At 36.9% G+C, this 14,418-nt stretch overlaps 1 protein-coding gene across 1 annotated transcript; it reads right to left on the bottom strand.

Annotated features, from left to right (window-relative positions):
- Positions 1 to 8,250: 8,250 nt before the first annotated feature.
- Positions 8,251 to 13,045, bottom strand: LOC118229403 (barH-like 2 homeobox protein). Its single transcript, XM_035421341.1, has 3 exons — positions 12,205 to 13,045; positions 10,434 to 10,659; positions 8,251 to 9,131 (listed from the first exon to the last, which is right to left on the bottom strand). The coding sequence occupies exons 1-3, from the start codon at positions 12,743 to 12,745 to the stop codon at positions 8,819 to 8,821; spliced, it is 1,080 nt and encodes a 359-aa protein (XP_035277232.1). The 5' UTR covers positions 12,746 to 13,045; the 3' UTR covers positions 8,251 to 8,818.
- Between the last annotated feature and the right edge of the window lie 1,373 nt (positions 13,046 to 14,418).

The following is a 14,418-nucleotide window of genomic DNA, read 5'->3' as shown; positions in this document are numbered from 1 at the left end:
GCCACGGTCATTTTAACTTTTTTTAAATGATAGTGTGCCAGTACGTACAAATTATTAAATGCATTAATCAGTATTTGGTTAATGTAGTTTGTAAACATTTACCATATATATCATGTTAATTTAGTTCCAAAAAGTTAAACATTTATTTTACACGTGCCTTTTTTCCCTGCTTCTGCCACAGTTGATTTAAATGCACTAACAAACCTTACATTATTTGTCTGTAATTTGTTTTTGGTTTAAAGGGAGTTGGAATCTAACTTTGAAGTTACAAAGCAGTTTTGTGTATTGATAAAGCTATAAGATGCAAAACTGTGCTTCTTTAATAGAGAATGTGAACTTGTGGTTGTCTTTGTTTAAACAATCGATTTAAACTTTTATCCTGGTATGTACTTTAAACTCCTATTTTAAGCCAAGTAAAACACAGGAACAGTCTTCACAAGTTGGTGTCAATGGTGAAGCTGTATTCATGTACATCTTTTTAAAAAGCATTCAGTTCATGCCATTTAGAGTCTGGTTGTTAGTCTGTCAATTCAGATATTAAATGAAAGGACAAGTTTGTCTCAGTCATTGTACCATTCGTCTTTAGCTGAGTCAGTGTGCACTATCTGAGCTAGGTTTGATCCATTTACGTAAATAGGTTGTCATAAATACCTTCACTTGCAATGCTTCTTGGGTACTTGCTTATGGTTGGTTCTTCAGTGCTGAGATGAAGCAATATTTTGATTTCCATGGAAAGGTGACAGCAATACTGTCAGAATCAATGAGGAGATGTCATCTCTTAATCTCTCCAATATGAGTAATGTATGTACCCAAACACAGATGCCATTTTTCTTCTCTTCAAGCACCATTTTAAATTTGTAGATATTCAGACTCAGATTCAGATTTTTTTCTAGAATATTCTAAAGCTTTCAAAAGCTGCCTAATTCTTTTACCTTTTCCTCATGCTGATTCCTGACAAATATACAGAATTATATCATATCTGAGAGAAAAAACTTTTTGTTTTAAAAATAAAATAATCTGTATGGTAATTCTAAGTGCCTCACTTATATTAATATATCTTTAACAGGTGGCTACCTCCAGGGTCCCTTTAATCTATCACCACAAAAGATATCACCACTGGGGAGAGCCTTTGGCAATTCACATTTAGATTTAAACCATATCACAAATATTAAACTTAAAATCTGACATTTCAAAGCGAGACATTTTAAGTTTTGTAAGTACACTGATTTGTGAACAATGAAAAAAAATACTTTTCAGAACTTTGCCAGTTTAGTAAACTTCACCTTGAATTTTAAGTGTAGTGTATGTGAATGATAAGCACTGTTATTCCATCTCCATTGACAATGCAGTTCAATATCAATGTTTGCAGGATTCCAATGTGCATTTGCCCCTTGCCCATCTTCTTGTTAAAGGGATGTTAGCTCCTGACACCAGACAGATTTTGAATTTCAGACCAACAACAAGAGAAACCTTTTGGAAAGAGCTTGATTTCCCCTCAGCTGGCTGAAATAGAAAACACTGGTATTTTTAAGACCTAAAAACCCACACAGGGACACCAGAACTGAAAGGCAGAAACCTTTGAATTAAGCTTCTATCCTAAAGTTCTATCACCATCAGCAGAGCCTTGCACGCTTCCATTGGGGGAGATTTCCAAAGCAAGGGCACCAGATGGCTCTCACCACCTTCTTCCAACGGACTCTCTTATAGCTTGTGAGTGCTGCCTGCTCTTCAACCCTCTTTTCCTTGCTACTTCACCAGACCTGCAGGCTTTTTTGGCTTTGTGCCTCATGTGTAAGCAGCCATGCTGGTGGACCTATTTATGGTTGCTCCTTTGCCCACAACATGGTCGGGTGCATTCAGCTGATTGAAGTGGCAATTTAGGCACTGCTGTTCCCTCACTCTCTCTCCAAGATTAAAGACCGCACAAAACCCAACCACTCCTGGTCCTTGGGAAATGGCTCCCTTGAAAATAGACAACCAAAGGCAAAAGCAACTGCCAGGCAGGCCGTAGGTTTCTCTACCAAATCATTTCAAATTAGCCCTTTGTTCTGCATAGAGGGGGTGCATTGTTGCAGGTAAATTACTATACTACCTTTAAAAGCTTCCCTTGAATGTATACTAATATTTAGGTCAAAGTGGGGCCAATTTTAGGAAGTATATTCCTGTATCAGTAAAATAAATAATGGGGAACAATTATTTAGCAACAGGGGGAAAAGCACCCTTTGAAACATTGATTCACAAGTGTAGCAATTAAGTTTTTAAGGCCAAATAGTAAACCATCTAGCAAGTACAATAAATAGGATGGATAACACAAACCAAGAACTATTAAGACATTATTTCAGGCAAAAAGAGATCAGAGATCCCTTAGATAACATTTGGCTGTATTAACTGTCCAGGACAATGTTGCATTTGAATAAAAAAAACTGAATAAAAAACACTGCACATCAGTCATTGTGGGCAATACTTGCTGCATAATATTTAAAAAGGTAAGAATTCTGAAATATGCTTTAAACTGAACGATGCAACACTTAAGACTTGACACCAACTCCCAGCACCAGAATTCAGTCAGATTCTTGCCACACTACAGGTCCGGGCTTGTATTTTACAAATTTCAAACATCTTGTCTTACTTGATTGACTGATTTTCTCCTCTTTATACTTTGCTACTCCTCAGTAATTGTCTTGAAAATGCTCAAAATTTGAGAACCTAAGGGCCCCCTAGTGGCACATAATGCTAAAGCAAGTCCATGTCATGTCTGTGTGGATGCAATGATGTGCCTCTTGGTCCTGATGAAATCATGTTTGTGTGTGCTGACTAAGGCACAGTGCCCAGTGTGGTGACTCATAATTGGCCATAGCTTTGACCAGATTTGGAGTGTGTCAGTCAGCAGGGGATTCCCTGAATCACCATGCAGTTGTGCTTCATTTGATTAATCGGAAAAGGAAAAACAGGTAGAAATCTGACTTTCTATGATTTAAAACTTGCTTCAGCACAGCCAAACTTCATACTTGAAACATAAATTCATGAAAGAATCCCTTGAACCAGAGGAGGCCATGCTATTTCCCAAGGCTCTGTCACATTTAATCAGGCCCTCAGAACAATTAAGTAAAATTGTGTGTCCCCTTATAATACGTATATCAAAACTTTTGCCGGATGAGGAAGTACAGACTGTTATCCTTCGCATGGCTGTTGAATCAAACCCAGTGCTCTTGGAATGCTGCACCCTGTCAATACAATGTATAAACCAGTAACTCCAACACTAACAGCAACAAACTTTCAAACTTTGATAAATGAACAGGCGTGGAGGGTGCTTTATGTCGTTGCGATAATTAGCATGCACACACCATCCCCTTTCCCCCTGAATTCCAGCAAAAAAAAAAGGTGCTGATATTTTAGTTAGCAGAAGAATCTAAGGAGTTGCTCTTTCGCCCTCATTAGGTGATGTTAAATCCGTGCTAAACTCAGCAGCCCTTTTATGCAATGCTGCACAACAGTTCAAAGGCTCAGGCATTCTACTTTCAACAAAAAAAAAAAGGTACACACACTCACGTGGAGGAAAGAACTCAAGCAGTGAGTTCCAAAGCCCAAGTCCATGACATTAGAATGTTTTCATTGCTATGCTCAAACTCGTTTTTTTTTTTTTTTTTAGGAAGGTCCACATCTCCGACAGCCACACCATTACGCAGGACAGGAAGCCACGCGATAAAAAAAAGCAATGCATTTTTAGCCGTTGACACCTTATGTGGCCTCCAGGAGGCTAACAGTAATGGATTTGCAAGCTGATGAAGATGCTGACTAGGCGTGGCAAACTCTGGGACTCCAAGGCTTCCATTCAGCATCACCAAATTATGCTTTATTCTAATAGAAACCTGAATGAATAAATCTAAGCATGTGTTCCTTTTTTTCATATCTAAGACAAGTTAATAAATACAGTGTTCACTTAAACATTTTTTTTAAAAACATGTATGTATTACCCAAAGTTAAGGTCAAAATTAATCACAGACTAAACATTGATAAGAATCTTCATAAAAATGTTACCAAGCTTTCATCAATAAATTTACAATATTGAATTATATTCATAATTCTTATTCAATTGTATTCATGTTCATAGTTATTGTATCTTGTTAGCATATGCAAGTACAAGTGCCGAAATTAATGGAGTTTTAAAGATAACATAACAGTATCTATTTGTTTGGTCACTCATTAGTTTCTCAGAAAATCGTAATACAACCAATCGCCATACTATTTTTCTTCAGCATTCCTGTTTTGTTTTTTGGGGGGGGGCTGGGGGAGGCTGGGGGGGGGGGGGGGGGGGGGGGGGTACATTGGATATAGGTACAAAGCAGCTTTATTTCAATTGCCCCAGATTAGTTTATTTAACCTTGTAACTACCGGTGAATCACATCAGATTCAATTAATCTCATCAGAACTCAGACAGAATCCCAATTCTTGCTCCTCAAGAGTTTAATATCTGATATCACTGCTCACAACCCTTCTACATACTGCATAACCTTAAATGACACTGACTATGCTGAAGTTCTAATGCATGGGGGCTGCTGGATGATGCCAAGACTTCCCCAGAAAACACTCAATGTTGGTCAAGAGAATTTTGCCAAGGATAGGATTCAGTTTCCAGGTGTTGTTTCATACTTGAGCATCAGGAATGAAAGAGGGAGTATTCCTTTGGAACTAGTGTGAAGAGTGAAATAGATGGTAACAGTGACTAAGTCCCACAGGCTGTACACTAACTTCTTGTATGTAATGTGGTACAAATTATGTTGACCGATGGTCTATTTTTAAAATCCTTTGAAAGTCCTTGAGGGGCATCATAGATGACTCTCACTCTCAGGCATGCGGTCTCTGCAACAGTATAAAATCAATCAGGACTTCATATAAGAGGATGATACCAGGAGACCAAACTAAAACAAGATGAAAAATGTAACAATATAGCTGGAGAGCGTTCATAACCCTTATTTAAAATGATGCTGGTGAATTTTTCTTGAAAAGCAAAATGTCGAATCAAGACCTGTAGTTCCATTTTGTATCATCAAATTAGCAGAAAAATTCAGACTTTTTTCACTATATTGGCTGAATTAACCATTCGGATTAATGTTCCAAGTAATGCAAAAACAATATGGCCTCCTGCAGGGACATTGGAAAAAAATGTATCCAACATGTGCCGTATGCTAATAAAGGAAAGCAATTAAGTTTTAGCAAAGAGCTAACCATCACCGCTACCAGACACGTCTCATCCCAAACGCACCACTCCTCTCCTCTGCATATTAATAAAAATTACAAGATGAAGAGAAGAATTCACACAGTGCTTTCGTCATCAGATGGTTTCTTTTAAGGCCGGTCGTAGATCTATTTCAGATCTCACCCAGTGCACTACCAACTAACAATTACAAGTTGCTCACGGAATTTTTATTTCACACCTTACATAATGACAACCTTGTTACAACTATTCCATCTTCGAAATTGCACGTGTTCACAGCCCACCACGTTAAAATTCTTCAATCTGGCGCCTTGCCATCACCATGGGCAAGATTAAGGAACCAAGCGGCAATAATTGTGACACAGCCTGATGGTGAATGCATCGCCCCCTCTTCTATTTGTAAAACATAGGCTACTCATTGTAAACTTAAAATGCATTGCATAAAATGTAGAAACTGTAACTTCGAGACTATACCCGACTGTACCAATGGAAATGCATCTATGTTTAATATGGAACAAGCGTTATCGGGTGTGCTGTGTAGAGAGAAATATCTCGCTCATTAGGGTAATGACTAATACATTTCTACCACTATATCAGTTTGAAAATATGCATTACATTTACATTACATTCATTTGGCAGACGCTTTTATCCAAAGCGACGTACAAAAAGTGCATTTTACAGCTCTCTTCGGCCTCGCTACTAAAGAAGAGTGGTATTTTCTGAATCCCGTCAGTAGGATTAATGTAGTTGGAATTCTAGTGCCAGTCCCTCCCCTTCTATTCCTCAAAAATGTGTCTTCTAAAATTAAATGCAAATAGCAAATGTCACCGTGTATAATAAACCATATAAATTCGTATATTTAAAATTCCCATTCACTGAATGATTTATTTGTAAATAAATCCGAAATTCAATCTGCTATATAACGTCGATATCAAATGTAAAGCGTCATCAAACACCTCCTTACCCCTGCCGAATTAAGCAAGCACTGGTCGTTCCTATGTGTGTTAACTAATAGACGGCTCATTTAAGATAATGTATTGGACTATTAATAGATTGCGAAGGATGTCGTGACAATTGTAGCGATTAATCATGAATACAGACCATGTGTCACTCATGATGCGATTACTATGAATATCCCTACCGCAGATTCGTTGTATTTAAAAATCGCTACAACCATCGCGTGTTTTGCAAGAAGGAGGTCCCCGCTCACTAGTTTTTCCATGTGCGGTGCTGGTTCACAGTTTGAAACTCCATGGTATCAATCAACCTTGAATCTATAGTTGGCGAACAGTCAAAAATTTTACTGCCTCTTTGGGTGTTGGAAGGTGAATAGACTAACTGAAAGCCGCGTACGAATCCACTGACCACAATTAAATGAAATTTATTTATCCGGCTGAATCTGCTGTACGATAATAAGCGTAGGATATTATTATTATTATTATTATTATTGTTGTTGTTATTAATGCTTTTGTTGCAATTGTTCCTCTTTGTACTCTACGAAAAAACACAATTTTGCCACCTAGGCTACTATATAAATCCAACAGGTCACCCGTTTAACTTTTTAAATAGGCCTATGTCCATCATACACAATATCTTTCTACTTGTATTATTGCATCAGAAGTTTGAAAATGCCCGGGTTTAATAGACCCCGATCCGATTATTATTATTATTATTATTATTATTATTATTATTATTATTATTATTTTCAAATTGTGTCGAAAAATAAAGGGTTTTCCTAAAATGCTATGTGTGAATAAGGCTTAAGGAATAGGCCTACTGTTCCGTGACAGGTTAGATCGTAATTAACCGTGTAGGCGGTCTTTGGAAACCCGCTACTTTTGCTGGACGCTGATGAGATGTCCTTTGGTTTCCTGAATACAAATGGCCTCAATGAAAGCCTACAAAACAAAAAATCTGTTATTTAGTTCGTTAATTCACAAGTTATTTGGGTACAATTGCAAAAGACCTTGTATTCCATGAAAGTTCTATGAAAGCATAAGCAAATGGTTATTCATCTGAAATAATTCAAAAGTCCCCTGAGTACCGTACCGAGTACAGTAAAGTTAGATTTTCTTTATAAGATATGTATTTGTTTACTGTCTCTAATACGAACGAGGTATTAGTTCTGTAGTTCAGACCACAAGAAAAGTGCTTTGTTTGTTGAGAATCGTTTTAGAATTATTTATAAACCTTAAAATATGCAAGGAATATAGCTACCTCTTTTTTAATCTATTAAAATGCCACTGGTGATCTGAGCAAAACGGCTCATGTTTTGACTTATTTTTATGTTAATTTGGGCAACACGACACGTTCCAGTTGATTTTTGTATCAGTTTGTAAATGCGAAGAAGTTCTGTTTAGTCAGGCCGCTAGACAGGGTAACATCATATTCGAATAGCTACACAGTAGAATGTCCATTGTTAATTAAACTTTAACTATGTTAATTCAACACTAACAGTTAGTGTTAGTGTTGAATTATCACTGAAGATTTTACTGTATAGTGATTAGGTTTAATAAAACAAAGCACAATTAATCGCCCATAAACTGAGAGCCTTTAAAAATCATCTTACGTTCAGATATGGAATCTTTTCCCGCACTATATAATCGTTAGGAGGGGAAATACAATGACACTTCTCGTGGTTAATTTTTATATTTTTAAATGTTTTATCATTTAATTAATTTGCCCCCATGCTGATAGGCCTCGCGCCTACTGTCTGTCCTAACCAGTCGTCTCCGGTGTTCTGCTGAATGGAACAGATGCCAGACTAAGACGCCTTCTCGTCCCCAAGCAGGGCCCCCCATTCGGCATTTATCTTCGCCATTGGAATAATAACAGACCACGAGAAGAGTCCTTTTTGATGTTGGAATACGAAAGTCGTAATGCTGCACCAAACTTGGTTATTTTATTGTTATCGTTGCATATTTATTCTAGCATGTTGCCATATAGCTTCACAAAGATTGCATATGTGGACTGTAAGGTATTCGTTTTACAATTACTCTTGAACAGTAAATAAGCGTTGTGCGCCTCAATGCTTGTAAAAAATAGAGCTTTTATTGTTATTACAGAGTTTATTTCAGAAAGTTGATGATGATCATTCCTTGTGTTTCTTCATGTTGGTCAAATGAATAAAAATGTATTTTAAATGCATGTTTCTTCTAAGGGATTTTTTCTGATTGCAGAAAATAAATAACAATTCGCCTACTCCTCCATTATATACACCAAATAAGTCCACGCCACAGGACAAAAAAAAGACCTCTGGGTCGAGTGCAAAGCTAGCAGGCCGCCGCCGTTGTCTTTCATTGTGAGAAAGCAAGATACTATTCGAGTACTTCAGTCTTGCTTTATTATTCCTTCTTTATATGACCCAATCTTTCAGTTTAATAAACCTCGTCGTTTATTATGCTAGTGTCATAATTTATTGGAATTAACAGTGTTCTTTTCCTTTTGGGTCTTTAATTTTCAAGGCATTCGTTTGTTAGAACTGACAGCCTGTAGCAACGCTATAGCTCTTCTTGCTGTCCCGTATAAAAACAGCCTATTTTAGTTGTCACAGCTCTTCCCATAACTTTGCGCGCGTAGTAGTCTTTCCCTTTTTCTTGATGTTTAACGAGCTTGTGGTGCGCCTGCAATCGGGTTAGCCAATGGATTCAAAGCCGGTTGCCCGCCCGGTCCAAGTCCGTGGATGAGAACCCTGGGGACCAAAGGTCTTTGTATGGCTGGATGAGGTGCAGGCGGTGTCCGGTACATGCTGCTGTACATCGCGGCCGCTGCAGCCGCTGCTGTCGTGCTGTCCATACTGCCCAACAAGTTCGGATGATAGAAATACGGCGATGGGAACATTCTTTGCAGAGCCGAATAATTTCCTGCTTCTGCAAGTAGTTCTAATCCGACGGCAGTCTGTCGCTTCCACTTCGTCCTGAAATAAAATCAAAATACAGCAAATCAATTCGTTAAATGGTTCGGAATGCATGGATTCCTTCAGCACCCCTTTGATTGGATAACGATTATCACTTATATAGAGCATGTTTTTGTGTTTTGTTGTTGTTGTTTTTTTGTTGTTAGGATAGCCTACTTAAAATGTTCAATTTAAACAGAAAATAAAGTCTTAAAATTGCAAAAAATAAATAAATCAAAATTAGGCTGTGTTTTGAATCGCCTTTAACCAGTATGATACAATAATTCGTTCTTGAGTGTTTGGATCCGTTTCTTATTTATTTACTTACTTACTTACTGTCTTATTTTTTTCTTGCCAAGCTCGAGGAAAAACGTGGAGTAGATGTTTACAGTTGTTCAAGTTGTTTAGTTTTGCACTTATATGCAGCAACCTACATTCAGCCACAAATCCATGCAGGTTCTACTCGTTCACTATAGCCCATATCTCTCTTTTTCTGACTTATATTAAAAAGCATACAATAAAAACGTGGTAGCAAATAAGACATTTCGAGTTCCAAAGTAACCTAGGCCTATTCGTAATATTTTCGAACTTACCCACGTTCACTCTTTGCTTCCATAGCTTCCAGCCTATAGGCCTATGTTTTTTGAGGATGTCAATAATTCAAAAATCAATTCAATATTTTCACAGGTGTTTTAAGGTAGGATAATTTAGTATGCAGTCATCTCGACAAGTGTAACCCAATAATTAATATTTTATATTATGCCTAAGCAAACGTTTTTATTCATTCATTCATTTTGTTTTTAATATGGCCATACAAGGCCCCATAATTTCCTCGGATGTTTGTACAGACTTGATTTATTATTATAGTGTTGTGAAGGCACATGACGAAATAAAATACCGTAGTATTCCCATGTGTGATTATCGATCATCGGCATGTTTTCTTGAAACATTTCATCTTTCAAAATGGATGAAATGCTATATATATTGAAAAGAGTGTGAAACGATCAATCTCTAAAATCCATTCTAATATAAAGGATGTCGAATTTACATTAAAGGAGAATTTTTGAAGACTTCGGATCCCTTGGAGTTTAAATTTATCCCCACGAAGATATAGGCCAACGTAAAAGCTATGCAATAGTAGGCTAGAGACTACTGTATGCTTTGCAACTTGTACTTGCTTTTGCCTCTAACAACAACAGCAACCGCTACAACGACAACGACGACAACAACAATAATAGTTACAATATCCATAATAATAATAATAATAATAATAATACACAACAGGTCATATTTTCCAGTTCTGTGAAAATAGGTGCCACATACCGCCGGTTTTGATACCAGGTTTTCACTTGTGTGTCGGTCAGGTTGAGAGCTGCAGCCAGATCCATGCGATCCTGAACGCTGAGATATTTCTGGCGCTCAAAGCTGCGCTCCAGCTGATTTAGCTGGTTGTCGGAAAACGCCGTCCGTGCTTTTCTTGGTTTTTTAGAACGAATTGGAGGACTTTCTCTGCTACTTGAGATCTCTCGATCACCGTCTTCTTTTGTTCCTAAACAACGAGAAGGGTGAAAAAATTCGTATTTATGTTTGTATGTGGCTAAATGCATATTAATTTATCAATTCACAAACACGTCCTTTTACTGAAATTTCACTGCTCAAAATCAGATATATCCAAATTCTAAAAATAAATGGCTAATGCTAAATCAATTAATTAAATTATTTTATTTTATTTTATTTTAAAAGTACCTTCACTTGTTTTAAGCAACCACCAAACTGAACATGTTCTAGGCTATAACATGGCAACATTTCAGATTAGGCAAAGGTAACCTTAAGTAAACTGTCGGTAAAATGCGTAGTGTAAAATTCGTGATGATGACGCAGAAACTTCATAGGTACATATTTAGAAGGCGTGGAGATAATGAAGGTGGAATGCTTCTTACAGCGTAGGCCTATCGCTTGATAACCTTTCAAATCCTGCCTCACTTTCGTATTTACAGGTGGAGACTCATATTCACAATCCTGGGGAAAGGCAGACTGTAGTTACGCCTAATTTCACGTAATAGTCGCGTTTCGCACTTTCATTTTATCATCTCATTGACTTAAAAGGCTGTCACGATAGATTATAATGCCAATACATTAATATTTGTCGTGTATTTCGCTTATCTTTCTGAATGTAACTTTTAAATTGCGTTTTAGCGCCTAGCATCTGTGAATGGGGTCATGCGACTTCGAGTGAAAGTAGCCTAATGTTCCACCAACTGAAGTCCTACAGCTGCATTTGTTTACGCGTAGCGCATATGGCTTTTACAGCAAATGGCGACGATAAGAAATTGTTATTTGTCAAGTGTATTTTTCCCTAAGAAGATAGGAAATCGATATGTCAAGCCATGTCTATTTGTAGAGGATTTTTCGGTCCATCATGAACCTCCTCAGAAGGAAAAACAATAATCTCCCTAATTGACCCTCCAGGGAAGCTGGTGCGGTTTTCTTTTCTCTGCACATGTTATACGCGCACAGTCTTGACATATTTTACGTCGAAATGCAGCGCAACATGCTTGTGAACAAATCAATCGCTTTGATAACTGGACGAATTTAAGGACAGCTGATTGTGAGCAATTAAAAACATTTTACTATGGCCTTTTAATTTATCTATGTTCTCAGTAGAAGTTTAAATTGAATATTTTATGTTATACAAATTATGTATATACAGGGGAAAAGAAAATACTCTTCCAAATACATGGCTAAATAAGATGGGTAAAGGAATTGCAAAAATAAGTTAAAATAACATTTATCTTATCTTTGCATTCCTTCATATACCTTGTCCAGACAATATTCACAATTAAATGCTGACAATAATAATAATAATGATAATAATAATAATAATAATAATAATAATAATAATAATAATAATAATAATAATAATAATAATAATAATAATAATAATAATAGATTTTCTCTCTTCTATGATTATTCTAAATTGAGACAAGGTAGCTTTACAATTTAACCCTACTGTTTAGATGGTAAGTCTTCTTAAAAATTCACTTTTCAACATATAAATTCAAGATTAAAATACGACGTAGTAATTTTTGCTTACCATTACATTTCAAGTCATTATGAAGATCGTGTCTTTTGTCCAGTTCGCTATCATCATCGTGTTCTAATTTTGGTCTGAACCCGTCGGTCCCATGAAACTCTGGCTTTGGGCTATGCTGGGGTGATAACACACATGTGCTGTACGGTGCGCAAGCGGCCAGTGGTTTGCTATCGCCCAAAATGTCTTTGATTAAGAAGGAAGAAGTGACAGTCCGTGGGACAGAGCCAGCTGCTCCGAGTTGCTGAGGCTGCGGCGATAACTGTAGACTCTGCTGCTGATTGTGGAGATGGTGGTGATGCTGAAGGCTATCTTCAAGCAGATGGGCTTCGGCATGTTCAATGGTAACCGAAATTGGGGACGAGGGGGAAGTTCCCACTGTGTCTATCTCCGAACATGGAGATTGGCTGGCCTGGCTCCTAAAATCGGTGCACCTGCTGTCATTAAGACGAAAATCTCCGTTCATTAGCACCGGACTCCCACAACTAGGATTGTTTGATAAAATACTGTCTATTCCGAAATTAGATCCGTTGGATGCTTCCATAGTAATAAAACGAAAGATTTAAGTGGTCTTCATTACAATTTTTAAATTGTTACATTTCCTCGTGGGTTTCAGAAATAAAAATCAAAGGAGAAAAAGCCAAAATATTGTATGTATTCGCTCTTGTTTCAATGCTTCACCAATTCGATACTTTAAAAGTAGGAATTTGTAAAGCGCTGAGCCGGAACAGTCCCGCGTCCTTTTAGCCCGTGTATTTTATTTTCATTTTAAGCTTGAGGTGGCGTTGATGTAGAGAGATCCTAATGAAGAACTCCGAGACACCACGATCAATTTTGAATGTAATCGTGGAGATGCCCTACAAATACGGCCTTCGATGACGTCACTGGCATCGCCAAAGAACTCTGGGTTTTTCTTTATTATGATGCGCCGCCTGTTATCCTCTTCAGTCATTGGTTTCAACGAGACCTTATCACCACTTAACCAATCAAAGTGTTACAAATTCGCCTTCAATTTTGAGGCAGATATCGACTCCTGAATGCGCTTTTTTATTCGGGCAAATTGCTGCAGTGTAAGTGTCTTCAGCAATGGGGAAACAATGCTTGAAAGGGTATTTATTTGTTAAGATGAACAACTCGAAAAATTCTTTAAAAAATATATATTAGGGTTAATTCGTAGGCTATATTGTTTCATATTTCCTATTCGAGTTTGCTTATGTGTTCGTGTTTTTGTTTTTTGTTTAAATATACTTTCATAAAGCAGGATGAAATACTTGAATTGTCCTATACTTTCCCCAAAGGGATATTATTTGCACAGTCTTTTCTGTGAATGCCGACTGCAATCCGTGTTTAGCCTATTAAAAGTTTAAAACAAATGAAATTATTAATTTATTAGGGTAGGCTACAGCTTCTGTTTAAATGTGAAGTAGTTACCTTGTAACTAATCTGATTTAACCAATTTCGTTGATTATAAATTGCTTATTGTGTGCGAAAAGCAATATGTATACACACCTATCCCTGCTCTTTGGTGAATGAGAGTGCAATTGCGTTCAGTGTTTAAAATGACTCAGACGAAGAGACGTTGGGTTTATTTTCGCCAATAAGCTCATTAACACTTGCAGATGTGTTGCAGTTTACCAATCTCGTGCCGTATAAGTCTTGAACACTATGATCTATCTTATTAAAAGACCAAGCGTTCAGCGAGCAACCGACCTGGGGCGTTTCAGATAGGTTACTGTATTTTTTTGATGTCATAGTTCCTTTATAAATTGTTCGTGTTTTTAAAGATGAATTAGGCTATGGTTGTTATGCTATATGGTTTCCTAATACAGTTATAGCCCATTATTGATTTACCTTATTCACTTTTAAATCGGTAAAAAAATTAGTTTTTCCAGCAACTGTAACTTCCGTGAAAACAGAGAAATTTCACCAATGATTAGTTGTTTTCGATGAGTATTTATTTTTATTACAAAAATAGGCTATACGCTTGTTCATTAGGCTACTAATATTATTTCGCTTATTTGATATCGGTGTTCACATCGTGATACGCTTTAACATCCGTATTGAGGAATGTTCAACTTCAACAAATATCTGATTTAAAAAACAGAGTAAAATCTGTTTTGAATATTAATGAAACTTGGAAATCAATGATTCAATATTTTATTCATCATAAATAAAACATTTTAAATTTGCAATTCTGAAAACGGATTAAACCTGCCA

Source organism: Anguilla anguilla, chromosome 6 (genome assembly GCF_013347855.1).
Source record: "Anguilla anguilla isolate fAngAng1 chromosome 6, fAngAng1.pri, whole genome shotgun sequence".
Classification (NCBI taxonomy): Eukaryota; Metazoa; Chordata; class Actinopteri; order Anguilliformes; family Anguillidae; genus Anguilla; species Anguilla anguilla.
This window is presented reverse-complemented; position numbering and strand designations above follow the sequence as displayed.